This window comes from Strongylocentrotus purpuratus, unplaced genomic scaffold (assembly GCF_000002235.5).
Source record: "Strongylocentrotus purpuratus isolate Spur 01 unplaced genomic scaffold, Spur_5.0 spur5_scaffold_6, whole genome shotgun sequence".
In the NCBI taxonomy this organism is placed as follows: Eukaryota; Metazoa; Echinodermata; class Echinoidea; order Camarodonta; family Strongylocentrotidae; genus Strongylocentrotus; species Strongylocentrotus purpuratus.
The window spans coordinates 8,420,041-8,436,714 of NW_022145612.1; the positions used below are offsets into that span (position 1 = coordinate 8,420,041).

The 16,674-nt window shown below is 35.4% G+C and overlaps 1 protein-coding gene across 1 annotated transcript; it reads left to right on the plus strand.

The window, feature by feature from the left end:
• The first annotated feature begins 4,869 nt into the window (after positions 1-4,869).
• On the plus strand, positions 4,870-13,466 carry LOC578201 (E3 ubiquitin-protein ligase RNF113A). The gene is made up of 9 exons (XM_778388.5): positions 4,870-5,005; positions 6,122-6,195; positions 7,318-7,416; positions 7,896-8,003; positions 8,455-8,564; positions 9,418-9,617; positions 11,020-11,116; positions 11,684-11,790; positions 12,773-13,466. Exons 1-9 carry the CDS (start codon positions 4,888-4,890, stop codon positions 12,871-12,873), a joined length of 1,014 nt encoding a protein of 337 aa, XP_783481.4. The 5' UTR covers positions 4,870-4,887; the 3' UTR covers positions 12,874-13,466.
• Positions 13,467-16,674: the final 3,208 nt, after the last annotated feature.

A 16,674-nucleotide genomic window follows, 5' to 3' on the forward strand; every position in this document is an offset into this window, starting at 1 on the left:
ATCATATTTTATAAGTCTTGAAAGCTATATTCATTATGAAAAGGCAATTGGCATTGTTAAAGAATATGAAATTGGTCTTTTTTCTACACAGTATACACACACGGCAGATGAAATTAGTGCACAAACTTTCTTTCAACTTATATTGATTGCTAATATACTCATACGTGTAGAATCGTGACTTCGTAACTTTGCCCAAGGTTCATTATTAGGTCATTTTGAGAACCGCATACATTTCGCGTATAATTATTATAGTTATGATAATATTTAATTAAATTCATGGCATTTTTAAATGATTCAGAACTACAATGCATATAAGCCGGTACACATACAATCTGCAAAATGGTCTGCTTCGTGTACTCGTAAGCATGATGGCTTGTTGCATCAATTCCTTTTCTCCCCTCTTTTTCATTATACCCCTCTCTGAGTCCTTCTTCTCTTATTTTAATGTGTGTTAACATGGATTGTCTGATACTATGGTACTGTATCGCATGTCACCAAATAGTCGAACTCAACACAAGCATTTGCTTTTTTGATCCTCGCCTCTTTCCTCACTCAAGAATATAAATACATTAAATGCAAATTGAATTAAAGTTCTTCTGCATTGAACTGGAATGAATAGCACTGAATACAATATCTATTGTATTTCTCCCTCCTTTTGAATTGTGTATTGCACTTACCGAATTGCCATGCCACTATGCATTTGCATTTTATGCGTCCGTTGTTGAGAGTTTATACATTTTATCAACTATACTCTAAAACATTAACATTCTGCGATAATCATGCTTGTGCATGCTTTTAAAATGTATACCATGCATTTGTATTTTTATGATTTCTTATCAGAATTTGCAAAATGATAATTGATTATTTCTTTTAAATATCAAATATTTCGCCCTTTTTGTTTTCAAAAGAATTAGATGAATAAGCTTTAAGCTTTTATTTATTTCTTCTCTCTCTCTCTCTCTCTCTCTCTCTCTCTCTCTCTCTCTCTCTTTATCTATCTATCTTACTTTGTTTGTTTTGTTTTCATACTTTCATAGTGTAAGGGCTGTAACGGAATTTGATATTCCTCCTCAAACGATATATGAAATCTATCCCATCTCGCTTTTGTAGCGATGCTCGAAGCTAAGATAAAATATAATTACAACCCGAATTTACGATCCGGATAAACATCATGTAGATCATTTCGGGCTGGTCGCGTGCCGTTTCTTTGTTTCCCCTGTTTACAGTATATCCGGTAGAAGTAGAAAAAAGATCCCAATCGATGATGCTTTGTTTATAGGCAAACCGACAAACAAAGGAAAAGTTCATACAATGGATGTCTTGACATGACAGGACGACCCTTAAAAATGTCAATAATACCCCAGTCATACCGACCGGTAACCTGGCCATTTGGGATATATTTTAATTCATCGTTCGGTCTGTTGTCTGGTTGGGGCCAATTTCATCTTTGTGATAGCCCTTTGAAGATTTCTGGAACTTTGTGGACATCCCTTTGAAACGGGAGGTAAGACTTATCACGCGTTTCGATGGGATATCTGCGAACTTGTATTTAAGACGTATTTGCGAAACTCTTCCTAATGGATTGTGCTGGTGTATGTCGTCAGTGTGGCTGAGGTACAAAGGAAAGCATTCCAGAGATTGAAGGACTGAATTAAGATGTGCGTCCATGGGGTGAAGTGGAAAAAAAAACTGAAAGAAAAGATGGGACCAAAACAAAAAATAAATTATTAACCAACTGGAAATAGACATTAAAAAGTTTTTGAAAAAGAATATTTGTTATTATTTATTCTTGATTTTTTCTGCTTCATTTACTGAGAGATGTAATCGTAAATTTGTGACCGTAATGATACAAAGAAGATAACTTTAAAGGAATTTGACGTTGATCCTGTATATTAAAGTCTGAAGTTAAACGTAACAAAATAACAAAAACTTCTCAGATATATTGTATCCCCTCCCCCCAACCAAGGCAAAATTGATGGCCTTTTCGTGAATATCCAGTTCGGTAACATTTGTTTTAAAATAGAGAAAGAAAAGGAGAATGATGGGAGAATATAATACACAAATCTTATTCATAGGATTTGGAAACCCACCGTGTATTTTTCATCAAACTTTATTTAATGCTTTATAGATGACGAGAGTCAGACTCAACTAGCACATGCACTATTTTTTACTCTTTTTTTTTTTACCATCGATCACAATTCACAAACTCATTGTGAATAGTCATTTATTGTTTTACTCTTGACGCTAAATTTACTTAAAACTATTTTTTTACATAGTGTATAATGTACATGTATATCGCTGAAGAACATGTATTTGTATCATTCATGTCATGTATTTATATTATATTGACATTGTCATTGTACATTTATATATATCTTTTGTTTCAATGTTTTCAATGGTGGTGAATAAATTAATTTAATTCAATTCAAACAGCACACGAATAAAGGTCTGGAAGGAGAATGAGAGAATATAGGAAAACAACAGAAATAAATAGAAGTAAGATCAAATCAAAAGAGCCATCATGTGATATTAAAAAAAAGATAAAGAGGTAGAACAGTTATTGAGAGAACAGAAGAAGTTTTAAAAAAAAGAAACAACAGAAGAACAAATAAGTATCAGGATTGAAAGGACAAATGAAAAGTAAAAATAGCAAAAAGACAAAGAGAGAGTAGAGGGGAAGAACAAGACAGAGAAAGAGAGAGGATGGGGACAATGATAAAGAGATATAAAGAAAAAAAGGGAATGGAAATTGTGAAATCAGAGGAAGAGAAGGAGAAGAAAAAGAAATGAAATAGAAGGAAAAGAAGGAGTATGAGAAGGAGGAGTATAAGAAGGAGAATATGAGAAAAAGCTATTAAAAAAAAGAAGAAGAAAAAGAAGAAATAGAAGAAGAAGAGGAGGAGGAGGAGGAGGAGGAGGAGGAGGAGGAGGAAGAAGAAAAAAAAGACCAAGGACAAGAAGAAGGAGGGGGGGGGGGGGAAAGAAGACAAAGGAAGGAAAGGAGAGAAAACGAACCGGTAAGGCAAAACAAGCAGATGTTTTATTGTCCATCATTACATAACCGTTCCCTTGTGCGAGATGACGTGAGCTCTTGAGGTGAACTAAAATGTCAAAGTCATTAAGATATTCAGGCTCATATGATTCCTGAGATAATGATCAAGATAGCATGATGGAGGGATGTTGTCTACAGCCCACTATATAGCTGCCTGAATAATTCTACATTACTTCATTTAAAATTAATGCAGACAGTTTTGATTAAACGAAGAGCGAAATGAATTTTCTTCTTTGACACTGAATGCTTTACTTAGTTAGTATCGACTTCATTTTATTTTCTCCTTCACACACACACACACATATATATATATATATATATATATATTTCTTGATTTACCTATATTTTCGTTTCATAACTTGTTTACTTATTCGGTTATTTCCCCCACATGTCTATACGTTTCCAAAAATAAACTAATGCTATGGTCACATTACCCAAAAGTTGCCTGCTCGGCGGCCGAGCGGCGAGTTTTTAACCAATTCTGCCCGGCGGCTGCTCGGCCACCGAGCGGCGGCCGCCCAGGCATCGCTCGTTTTTAGGGCATCGCTCGGTCGCCGCTGAAGTTTTAGCGCGGAGTTAAAATTTGGGCGGCGCCTGCTCACTTTTCACTCGCCGCCCAAAATACGCTCGGTGCCTGGGCGGTCGCCGGCCGGCACCGACCTAATTGCTGGGCGATGCCTAAATTCCAGCAGCGACCGAGCAGGCTACTGATCGGTCGGTCGCTGCTCAGATTTGTGACCATAGCATTAGGCTGACCAGGTAACTCATTGGATGTGTATAGGCTTTCTTCATTGTCTTTTTTTCAAGCATTAAAATTCTCGCATATCATTATTTTCTTCTATCATTCACTTTGCAGATTCGCCCATCTGTGTATCGAATGTGGATTTAAATAACATACGAAGAAGTATTATTTTCATTGATGCTATGTCAGATATATTTGAGAAGTTTGTTACGTCAATATTCAAATGTCCTTGATGCCAGCTATTGATGAAAAAATTGAACTGCCAAGCTTCCCTATTAATTACCATGTTAGGAAATGCCACACATACTGGATTAAATAGAAATTTGTATAATATGTCAGTTTGCTATGCTGTGGACATAACACTTCATGTTGGAATCAATGATGATAAAATAAAAACTCACTATAATAAGAAGTTGCTAAAAGACAGTTTCTAAGAACAATCTTGAAAACATCGGACTATAAAAATAATCATCATCATGTATCCCGAAAGCGTAAAATAAATAAATCTGCATTTTGGGGGATAAAGCCATTGACATCAAAAAGAGTTACCAGGTAGAAACACAAATAAGGGGATTGTACATAATACGTCTTTCCGACGTCTTTCCGATATGAGTTACTTATGTTTAAAGCAATTTATTTTAGTCATCCGCTGAAGACGGTAGACAATGAAGCTGCTTATGATAGTAATTTACTGATACCTTTCAAGATATTCGCTTATAAGCACATTATGCACAGGCCAACGAAAAAAAATGTACTTTCACTTGACAATGCTGCCCTGGGGCTGCCCCTCCTCCTGCACCCCCCTCCTCCTGCACCCCCCCCCCCCTCCCCAACTTATCCATTGCCCCAAGGTAGCTTCTGAACAAAACTATTGAGATACGTTGACCATTGTTTACCTAAAAAAGAATACATATTCCTTCAATTATCATTGTCAAGTATCAAACGTTTGCTGGTCTAGTAATTTATGATGGAAGACGTGTTTTAAATGTGAAATGCTACTGGCTTGACTTTAAAAAATATATAAAACAAATTATAGTTGAATGTTCTACGACCTCGAGGTTGTCCAACACAAGAGGGCAGCACAGTAGAGTGAATGTTGCCGAATCCCGAATCTCACTTTGTTATCATGGAGTCCAGCACAAAATTCTCTTTTAAGAAACGAGGGCGACTTGCAAACTCAAGAAAAAGGAAAACAAGCACCAGTGATGAAGGTACTCTGCAATTAAGCCGTTCTATTTATATGGCCTTGAGTATTATTTGCTTTGTGAAACAGGTTTTCAAAGTCGTTCTGTTTAATATACTGTCCCACATATTGAAATAAATGTCCTTACTTACGTCTCACTCAAGACAAGAACTCTGAAAATAAAGAAGCGGGGAGGCCGGGAAGCGTCATTTTTTTCTGCGGCACAGATCGGGGCCTTTTTTTAAAAAGAGGTCTTGATTTAACCCTAACCCTAACCCTAACCCTAAACTTTCCCATAGGCTCAACACGCACCTAACCCCAATCTGTGCCGCAGAAAAAAAATAACGCGGCCAGGAAGCTAATGTCAGTGTTAGCGTTTAAAGCTAGCCGTAAGGGCTTGATGATTATATGAAATATGACGAAAGGCCGCTCCATATTTATTATGTAAATTTTTTGGTTGCCAAAATGACTTGGAGTCCGACTGATCTCCTAAACTTTTTGTACAAGAATTTGGTTGTAAAAAACTTGATCCATACCTTACTGTGTCGTGCGTACGTAAAGACCTGTAAAGTTTTGCGGATGTGAAAAGGACCTTATGGATCAAGGTTTTGTTTGAGTTTATTAGCTGAAACCAAGCGATTTGCAAACGTTATTAAAACAGGATGCGATTAGGAGTGTTTTGGGGTTTTTATACATGATTTTTTAGCTTGGAATCATCAGGACATTTTAGAACTGATTTATTACTGTCATGAACAAAATGTTACCCTTCTACATGTATTTATGTAGACTATATCAATCTTTTATATATTTTTTTTGCTTGAAATACTCTAGGCTATGTATTGTAGATTCTAGAAGTTTTTATGAAGAATGAAATAAATACCATATCCATACCATACCATTTTGGAGCATCGTGTTTAAAATTAAGTATTTCAACAATAATTTTAGTTTTTTCTCCTATTTGTTTAGTACATTTTCACTATTTTAGGATGTGTGTGAATCATTTGTACTCTTTAGCACTAAATCAAGTATCAAGCATGCGTTGTAGCAGTGTACAGTGCATGAGGTGTTACTGTAAACAGTATGGACATACCCGATTACCCATCAGTAAAGTAATTTTGAATCTATATATTTTATTCTCTTTTAGGTAGCGGTGAAGAAGAGAGTGCTGTTGTGAGGAAAGAAAGGAAAAAGACCATTTCAAACCCTATGAAACAAAAGGTAATGTAAATGTTATCTATTAATGGCTATTTATTGCTATCTGCAATGAAAAAGTTACCCATAGTTATGGAGAAATCAACCTGAAACAGTAATTGGCTTACTCTTATAGCCTGGGCTTTTTATTCCTCAAAGTAAAGGGTTAAAGCTGTGATTGGGTTTTAAGTTAGGGCTAGGGTTAGGCAGGGCTCAACCCTAACAGGCACCGGGGATACATGAGCGCTCCAAATTCAGACCCCCAAAACTTCAAAATGGTAACAGGGCTTTGCATACAGATCCCAAATTTTGTAATCTACCGTAATTAACGTTGTATAAACCGCCCTCGTGTATTAACCGCACCCCTCTTTTTCGCCCATTTTGCCAACTTTTTTTTCACCAACTTTTTTTTTGCCGACTTAAAAAACAGTAGAGGACCTAGGATAGAACCTTGTGGTACGCCGTGTAATAGAAGAAAAATTGGAGGAATTATTATTATCAACTACATATTGAAATCTATCAGAAAGATTACTTTCAAACCAAAATGACAGACAAATTTGAGTGTTGTTCTAGTTTCCGATTACTGAGCTGGGAGACATTGCCAGGCATAGCGCCAGGTGGAGGGGCATAAATCGAATTTTTTTTTTTTTTTTTTTTGGTGTACCATGTATAAACTGCACCCGACTTTGAATTTTTTTCGGCGGCAAAAAGGTGCGGTTAATACACCGTTAATTACGGTAAACCCCCCTTCCAAGAATAGTTAGTTTGGAGCCTTTGGTTACGTATAGTATTGGGACCAGGAGTGATGTTTAGAATTCAAGTAGTGTAGGAAATTGACACCTGAGAAGAGGGTGATGCATTTAGTTACTAAATAATGATTTATACTTCCATATTCACACCGTTTAAGGTAACAACTATCAAATAGTAATGTCTAATATTGTACCATTCCAACATTTTAATTTGAATAGATCTTTATAATTGATAGATGATTATTAAAAGTATTTGTAAAAGAATAAACCCGTAATATATGTACATAACAATAATGACATGACATACATATAAATAGCCATGCATAATTTAAGGAGGTTGTTACTTATGCAAAGGATCAGTAAATGCAACATATTTTTGTTTTTTTCTCTTTTATTTTAGACCAAGAATCTGAGTGAGAAGCAAGATGTGACATACAGTGAAAGCAGTGAGGAAGAATCTAAAGATACAATGGTCAGCTATAAATCCAGTAGATCGGCTGTAAGTATTCAACTTTTCGTAAGGTGGTATTCGGATGTCATTTTTATTTTTATACAAATCATTATCCATCTTTACCAAAGCTCAATCTTTTCTGTAACTTTGTAGACAAATTTGTAATATAGATTGATAATATAAAATAGACAAGTCACACAGAGATAAATGAGACCAAACCAACAACTAACCAAACAGTATATTATTGCAAAAAGCCCAAATTTTGTTGGTTTGGTTTTGTCGTGAGACAGGTTTAAAAATATGAAAATTTACCTTAACTTTATAGCCAAATTTGTCAAAAGATTTATAATATCTAATACCGTCCAGTTTGACACCAGAATGAAACCAAACATGAATCCTAATGTCCAGAATTTTTTTGATTTGGAATCGGTTTGACAATTTGACTGAGGTATAAAATAATACAATTATTACCAGGATAGTAGATAGATTTGATGTATTCCAAACTTTTATTTGTTGTCTTTAATTAGAAACCAGCTGGACCGGATGATGGTGGTGCTACAGCGACCTTTAACCTGGATACAGATTTCAATGAAGATGCACAGGCATTGTTTGAGAAGCAGAAGAAGATTAATGAGGTGAGGGAAGAAAAACAACATTACTATTATTCAAGTGGTCTAAACTGGTTATAAAACTATTTTGTTGTGAATAATAGCCCAGATGTTCATATCAAAGACACTAGACTTGCCAGAGAATTTTGACCAGCTCATAAAAAGTTTGTTTAGTCTTGAGTATTGAGCAGCATGCTAACAACAACTTAGAAAGTACATCTACTCTGATGTCTTTTTAAATGTATTGCTTTAAAAAAAAAAACTGAAATGTCTCCTTTTTTTCCAGTTTGATAACTAATAAAAACATTAAATATTGTAGACAATGACCAAATACTGTAATTAACCAAGGCATGGAACAGTACATGTTCACTGTTGCTTTCTTAAAGAATGCTCATTACCAAATTTAACTCCTCACCAGTTACTTCGGTATGACAAGTAATAATTGGAGTAAAATCAAATTTTGGTTTTATTTTTGTAGGAGCTGAAGGGAGAGGAAGATGACAAGAAGTATAGAGGACTTAATAACTATCATACATACATTGAGAAGAAAGACACAGCACAAGGGAATGCATCTAGTGGTCATGTGAGGTAAGAATAGAAACACTTTCTCTACATCTTCCTTAATACCACCTCATCAGTTTCTCCACCCAGGTGTTAAATGGGTACCGGTAGGAGGAATTTCTTGAATGCTGTGAGCACCGTAATTGGTAGCGTAGCAGAGCCGGGGTAATATTGGAGCACTTTGAGCACCTTGTATTTTTTGTGTGGATATGTGCGCAAAAAATATTCCAATATTATTATTATCATTATTAGTTATAAGATAATGGTTTATCTTTCATGAATAACATGACAGGACAAGGGTTTATATAAATGGGATTATTTATTTAATAAGAACACCTTTTCATTTGTATGATTTGAAACAAAGGTTCTTGTATACATGCCATTATTGTTGGTAGTGGAATGAGGAAAAAGTTATTTATACACAATAATTATTTATATACCAAACCTGAGTTCTCATAACAGTGGGAATGCATAAAATCTTAGTCCCCTGGAAGGTTCTGAACGTAATAGTAATTTCTGCCCCCCCCCCCCCCACCCCTAAAAAAAATTAGAAAAAAAAATGAAATTCATAAACACTTTTTTGCAACAGGTCTAAAAGAATGCTAACCTTTGCACATCATTGGAAAGAATATAATATAAACAATACTATATGCTTTCTTAGTTAATGTGGTATTAGACTCTGTGTGAACGGAAGGTAAATATGTTGTAACATGGGCAAACTCACAATGCATATTATACCCTTGAAAGCAATTACTATGTCCAATATAAAATGTTTTCTCAATTACATCTTTGGTAAAAAGGCTGATCATCTGATTTTGTAAATTTCACGTTTCTGCAGCCCCCTGAACAAATCCCACTTTGTATTTTCTTTACCTGACAGGAAGGGGCCAATGAGGGCGCCAACCAACCTGCGTTCCACCACACGCTGGGATTACGCACCAGATATCTGTAAGGACTTCAAGGAGACGGGATTCTGTGGGTTCGGTGATAGCTGTAAGTTCATGCACGATCGGTCGGACTACAAGTTTGGATGGCAGCTGGAGAAGGAGTGGGATGATGGCAAATATCAAAAGCAACAAGGTGAGATAGCAACACAGGAAATATTCAACAAAAATAGTTTCTTTATTTATTTATTTTTCTCCCCCTCACTACAGCACTTATCACTCTTGCTTGTTGCAATATGTCTTTCTCAATCTTATTGTCCATCCTTTTTCCCCAATCATCCTTTTTTGAAATAAAGATTTCCCTTTAATCTGTTCAGTTATAACCATTGCTTTATTTTTCTACAATTCACCCCTAAATATCAAAAGCAACAAGGTGATGTGGAATTCTATTCTCTTGACATTCTGGACTCTAGTGTTCTATCACATGTGCTTTAATCTGGCCACTTTTACAAACCAATAGTTTCTCTTCTTGTACAGTCAAATCTGGTTTAGCGACCACCTGTCTACAAAGACCACATTTTTTAGACGGGTTTCACGATATGTAAATATCATTGTATGAAATTTATTACTGTATTTCTGTTGGTAAATTAATACAATAAATCCATCAAATCAATTACCATTTCTAAATCCCTCTTGATAGCTGCGATTCATCACCATTTTGGGGTGTAAATATTCTTATAATGTACATGCTCTGATGACACAGTTGCCCCACGTTTTAATATCCTACCCTTACAGAATGGGTAACCCAAACCGGACACTAGACCTATACTAAACTCGATTGCAACCTTAATCCTAACCCAGTATCTAACTATTCATCAAAATATAGCCCAGAGATATTCTCGCTTGAGCAGAAGGGCATTATCAATAGTTGTCATTTGCTATATGTCTACTTGTGTTTCATTGATATCTCTCACCATAAATACAATTAGCATTTACATCTGCACCCTTTATCAATTAAGGCATTCCATAGCAAAAGCACATTGAGAGGAGTTTGTACTATATTATATAATAATATTAGTAATATGTCTTGTTTACCCAGGGTAGCCTCATCAATATTCATACTGTTCTCCCTGAGGGCCCTGCAATTATATTATTTCCCCGGCCGTCTGATTCAGGCTTACCCGCAGACAATGTATGCACATTCTCCACTCCCTAGGGAGCATTCCAGCCAGGCGTCATTTCTACAAGCACACACTTGCTAATCTAAGCACATTAGCTTTCGCATCCTACCGCCTACCGGGTACCCATTTCACACCTGGGTGGAGAGTGGCAAATGTAGATCAATGTCTTGCCAAAGGACATTAGTGCCACAGTGGGATTTGAACCGCGGACCTTGTGATCCACAGTCCGGTGACATATCCACTCGTCCACGACACCTCAATGTTTAATAGCGATGGTCACAGAAAAAACCCTGATATCACAAGATTAATGCTGATACTCAATATCTATGCCTTATCTTGGACTAATCTTGAACCTGTATGTAATTTGATATTTTCCTGTCTCTCTGACTTTTTCATCCTGTCTCCCTTTCATCACAGATCCCAGCATGTACGAGATTGACAGTGATGACGATGATGATCTTCCTTTCAAATGCATCTTCTGTAGACAGTCCTTCACCAACCCAGTCGTCACAAAGTAAGTTCTTGAAAGTCATCAGATGTACCTTAATGCCTGGGTGCATTTATTGCTTTTTTATTTCTTTACAATATATTTGGAATGTATATTTGTAATTTACAATATACGTTGTCATTTAAATAGCACCCATTCAATCTACAAAGCACTTATTCAACAGTTAACTTGTGAGCAGCTAGTCTGCTGTCATGTACGTTCTATTGATGATGATGAATGCGTACAACTAACTGTGTAATAGATTGTCCAGAAAAGGTCAGGGGTCATATTATTTACTGTGAAACCAGAAACTTGAAAAATGTTCTTTATTTTATATATATATATGGTTAATTTATTTTGTGGCAATAAAACTAAGACTCATCAGGAGCGTGTGCAAAGTAATGAGAGTTGCTTGCACACAAAAGTATTTGCTGTTACATAATTGTACATGATTTTGCTGTGGTATGATTGGTTTAGTGTTTTAATTCTATGCTTAACTTAATTAGCTCTTTATCTCAATTTCAATGTTTTTCTAAAGTTATAACCATTTCTTTATACATGTATTCACTTTTCCTGTTTTGTCCTCTCTAATAGGTGCAAGCACTACTTTTGTGAAAAATGCGCTCTAAAACACTACAAGAAGAGCAAACGTTGCTTTGTTTGTGGAACACAGACAAATGGTCTATTCAATGTAGCTAGAGGTAAGACAATCATCACAAATTCTCCTTTAAAGGTCCTCGATTTAGTATAAATCTATCTTTTCTTTTGATTTAAAAAAAACAAAACATTTATGCTTTTAAATAAAAGTTTGTTTTGTGACTTATAGGATGGGCAATATATGTTTTCAGCTGTAAGGATTTGGTCCATTTATCTGTTGGTCTCAATTAATGGGGTTTCATCCAGAGCCTTCTTGGGTCTAGTCTTCAAAGGGTTAACAAGACTTAGGAAACAATATATATATATATATATATATATATATATATATATATATATATATATATATATATATAGGCTTATGGATCTTCTCTCAAGATGTTTCATGTAGACATTATGCAATGAGTGGAGGTAGTTGAAGGATCATAAAGACATTAGGCAATGCTGCCATCTGTAGTCATACATTGTACAGACTTTACAACTTTTCATAAGGATTCATGTTTAATCAGTAATTTCACATATCCCCATTTTCTCTCTCTCTCTCTCCCTGTCACTCTTTTAATTTTTTGTTTCTCTCTATCTATCCTTGTCACTTTTCTTCTGTATTTTATCTCATATTTACTCCCCTTGTCTTATTAGAAATTCTCTGTTCCTTTATTTCTATCTATATAATAATAATAATAATCTGGATTAATGTAGCGCTTAATATGAAATATCGTCTTTAAGCATTTACAGATATTATTATCCCAGTCATTGGATTCATTCACGTACAATGTCCATCATCTCCACTCTCTGGGGAGTATTCCTACTATATGGTCACTGTGAGGGCATATAGCAATTACTAACACAAAGTATTTCATCATCCTGCCAGGTCCCCATTTCTCTCCTGGGTATGGAGCGGCAATTTTAGATAAATGCCTTGCTAAAAGGACAATATATTTCCATCTCTGTCTGTGCATCTCTCTTTACATTTCTCTCTCTCCCTGTCAGGTCATCTAAACATCATCTTTTTATTTCCACTCACTGCAGACCTGATCGCCAAAATGGCAAAATACCATGGAAACAAAGAAGGAAGCGATAGTGAACCCTCCGAAGCTGACAACCATTCAGACAATGAGGAAACAAGATGACGATGATGATGATCGATGATGATGATGATGCTGATGACGTAGAAACCAGAGTGCATGGTGGAAGTGAAGATAATCTCATCAAGAACTGGTTCTTCCTTGTATCAAGGATTAATGAGGATACTTTTTTTTACCCTCTCTGCAAAAGGAACTGTTTCTATGAAAATGAATGACATTTCATTTATTTCATTTATTTATTTCATTCTCTTTTAAAAAACATCAAAAGTATAAACATGTTTGTTCATTATCAACATAAGATAAAAGGAAGTGGGGAATCATGAAATCCAAAATTGGCTTGATGAGAATGATCCCCAAATAAATACTTAGCATAAAACAAGATTCAAACTTATTTTATATAAAAAAACAGTACATATATTCACAACAACAGAGGACAGAGGAAAGATAAAGATAACATAAGGTAAAGACAGTTACAGGAAGATAAGAAGAGAGAGAAGATAAGAAGAAGGAAGTTACAACTTGTTGAGATTGAGGGACAATGATATCATATCATCAGGACTGGACTCATCTGCTAGTACCGATGAAATATGGCATAGCATTTTAAGAATGATAGTTGTGACATGTGCACGCATGCATGCTCCAAAGGGAGTTCTTTGGTCTCCAATATTCCCTCTCTCTGGAAGAGAACTATGTGGGTGTTTTATGAATTTGATTTATTGAGGGAATGCAACTTCCAATGACGTCATTATCATTGTACCGGAGTGTTGGCTCAGTCAGTAGAGCGTCCGCCACACAACCGGGAGGTCGTGGGTTCGAACCCCGGCCGCGTCATACCAAAAGACGTTAAAAGATGGGAGTTGTTGCTACCTTGTTTGGCGTTCAACGATAAGGGATAGAGCAACGTCGATCTGGCGCTGCTCAGTGGCTGCCGGGCTCACGATCAATTGGGCAAAAAGAATTTCCGTTTCGGTTTAATAAAATTTGGAGTGGACTATTATTAGGCTATTATTATTATTATTATTATTATTTATTATTATCTCTAGTCCACTGGCTTTGGAATACAGATGTGTTTGTCATTTCTATAACCAGAGACTGCCACAGCATTGATATTAATCTCTCGTTATGTTGAAAATATCTAAGTTTGCCAAGTACGATGGACCTTTTATTTGTTATTTTTGTAGAATTTTTATGACTCAAGAAATACATCATTCTGTTCTTTTCCTAAAGTGTTAGTTAAAAACTATGTATTTACAATATATGTTACAGGATGACTGAGGATGGCAAAAAAACACAATGTAATATATATTATAACAATACATCTATACGCTTGATTGGATAGAATTAAAATGATTCTTCACTGCATTATTATAAAGGCCTAATGCAAGAATACTCAAATCTGTGAGGTTATTGTGTCATGTCATTGTTTATTGCAGGATTTGTTTTTTCAGGGTGTTCTTAAATTTATGAACATCATATGAATTTGGCCCAAAAAATGAAGCAGAAATCGTTTCTAGAAATACAGTTTGGCTGAGAGTGATTTAGCTGGGGAAATGTATGAAAGAGCTCTTGTGGTAAACAAAGAAGGATTTGAAATTTAAGAATTATAGTGAGGAAATCTCACTTTTTCTAAGGAAAATCTATCATGAAATTTATGAATAATGATATACTTTGAACAATTCCAAAACATATTCATGTCTATGTACTTTCTAAATCTAACTCTTTCTGGAATATTCAGTTCTGAAATCCTCATACAGAGCATTCTGGTAATAACATCGAAATTGTATTTCCTGACTGGTAAGATATTTAGTTCAAGATAATGTACAAACTCTGGGCTTAGGTGAACATTGTAAACTTGTATTACAACAACGTGAGCAATGTATTCTAGATTTATAAATAAACTATCCAGATTTTATGACTTTGCATGTTGTGCACTTTGTTTGGATCAATTAAATCTTTAAAGAATTAACCCTCTCCCTAAGGGAAGTAAATAATATAATTGAAGTCGGTAGTCTTTGGGTCAATTGATCCCCAGAGGATAAGAGCTTTGACAGCCTTCTCAGAACTTTTGATAACTGTGGCTCATATTCTTAACAAAAACTTTGCTCAACCTAGTTGTCCTTAACTATCAACTGTAGCCTATGTACATGTAGTTGCTTGTCAACTAGCTTGGTAAGGTTTTATGACTATGGGCCCTGGTTGGCCATTAACTGAGATGGTCTTATTTATGGTAACTTTTTGAAGCCCATTCAAGAAGCTGTAGCTGGAGAAGGAGTTTCATGTGATGTAGTTGTTTATTGAAGTAATCATTGATATATTCATTTATTAATTCCTTTATTCATCCAACCATCCATCCATTAATCTATTCATCCATTCATTCATCCATTCATCTATCCATCCATCCATCCATTCATCTATCCATCCATCCATCCATTCATTGATCCATCCATGAAGAAGGAGTATGAGGATAAGGATGATGATGATTATGATGAGGAAAATGATGATGAAGAGGTTGATGATGAGGATAATGATGATGATGACAAAAAGGATGATGATCGTATGGGTTGTAATAATAACGGTGCCTATAAGAATGATGTTTGTGATGACGGTGATGATAATGATGATAACATAATATTAGATGATGATAATGGTTGATGAAGTAATGATGATGATGATGGCAATTAAATGGTTATGATGATAATGATGATATAGATGATTGGTATACTAATTAGGACCTACTGTGATGCATTGATAATAGTGGCCATGATTATGGTGAAAATGATGATGCTGATGGTGGTGGGGATTACATTAATCATGCTAATATGCCATTTTCGTAATGTAATTAAATTGAATGCACGCATCTTTATTGAGTGCCTCGTTACAAATTATGTCATTCACCTGTTACGAATAACTGTATTTCAATTGTCAAAATGCAAATTGCATACATTAGTTGTTGCTAGGTAAGACAAACATCATGGCTTGTCCTACCCAACAACACAGTATATATTCAGTTCGCATTCTAACTATTGAAATACAATTATTCGTAACCGTGAATGAAATCATTTGTAATGAGGCACTCGACAAAGATTTGTGCATTAAATTTGATCACATTACGAAAATGGCATATTGTGTTGTTCACGTAGTAGATGAGTTTGGCAATAGGGACTTTTAGATTTGCGTGGACTGATTCGTGTGACGTCCATTCAAGGCAGTGCATTAAAAGGACGTCGACCGTAGCAATCCACGTTGTCGTTGTGCAAATCTAAAAGTCCCTAATGTGATGGAAAAGATAACTCGATAAAGTTCATGCCTACTCTCTATTAACATTGATATCATTCATGAACGGAATGTAGACAAAAACAATGCTAGGGGCAATGGAGAATAACATTCAATGTAATTCTATAAATCATGTACTCTAGTACCACCTGTTACTGCACGTGATAGCATGATGACAAGAAGGCTTTAAAAATATAAAAAATCTCCCCCTCCCAATCATACATCATGGTAAATAGATCGAGTTTTGGGCGTATATCGGCATAAATGTTCACGAGTGACACTGTATATTTTATACATACATGCAGTGTTTTTGAAATCGGAGTAAAAGAAAAAGAAGAAGAAAACAATAACCAACAATTGGCCGCCTTGTTCTTCCATCTACATTCATGCCGATATATTTTTAAATGCGATCTATTTCCTAGGATGAATATTGAAAAAATAAAACAAATAAATACAAAATTCATTCCTGTCATCATTCTTATCGCATACACTAACAGGAAGAAATCAAGCGGCAGACCTTGGGTGTATGATTTGAAAATGAAATAGATCTTCATTTGCTGTTTGTCTTGATCC

Bases quoted from the DNA above. Each gene is read 5' to 3' on its own strand.
- LOC578201 (XM_778388.5), top strand. From the start codon at position 4,888: ATGTTGCCGAATCCCGAATCTCACTTTGTTATCATGGAGTCCAGCACA. The intron at 11,117-11,683 runs GTAAGTTCTTGA...CCTCTCTAATAG, and splicing joins ACCAACCCAGTCGTCACAAA to GTGCAAGCACTACTTTTGTG. The intron at 11,791-12,772 runs GTAAGACAATCA...CACTCACTGCAG, and splicing joins TCTATTCAATGTAGCTAGAG to ACCTGATCGCCAAAATGGCA.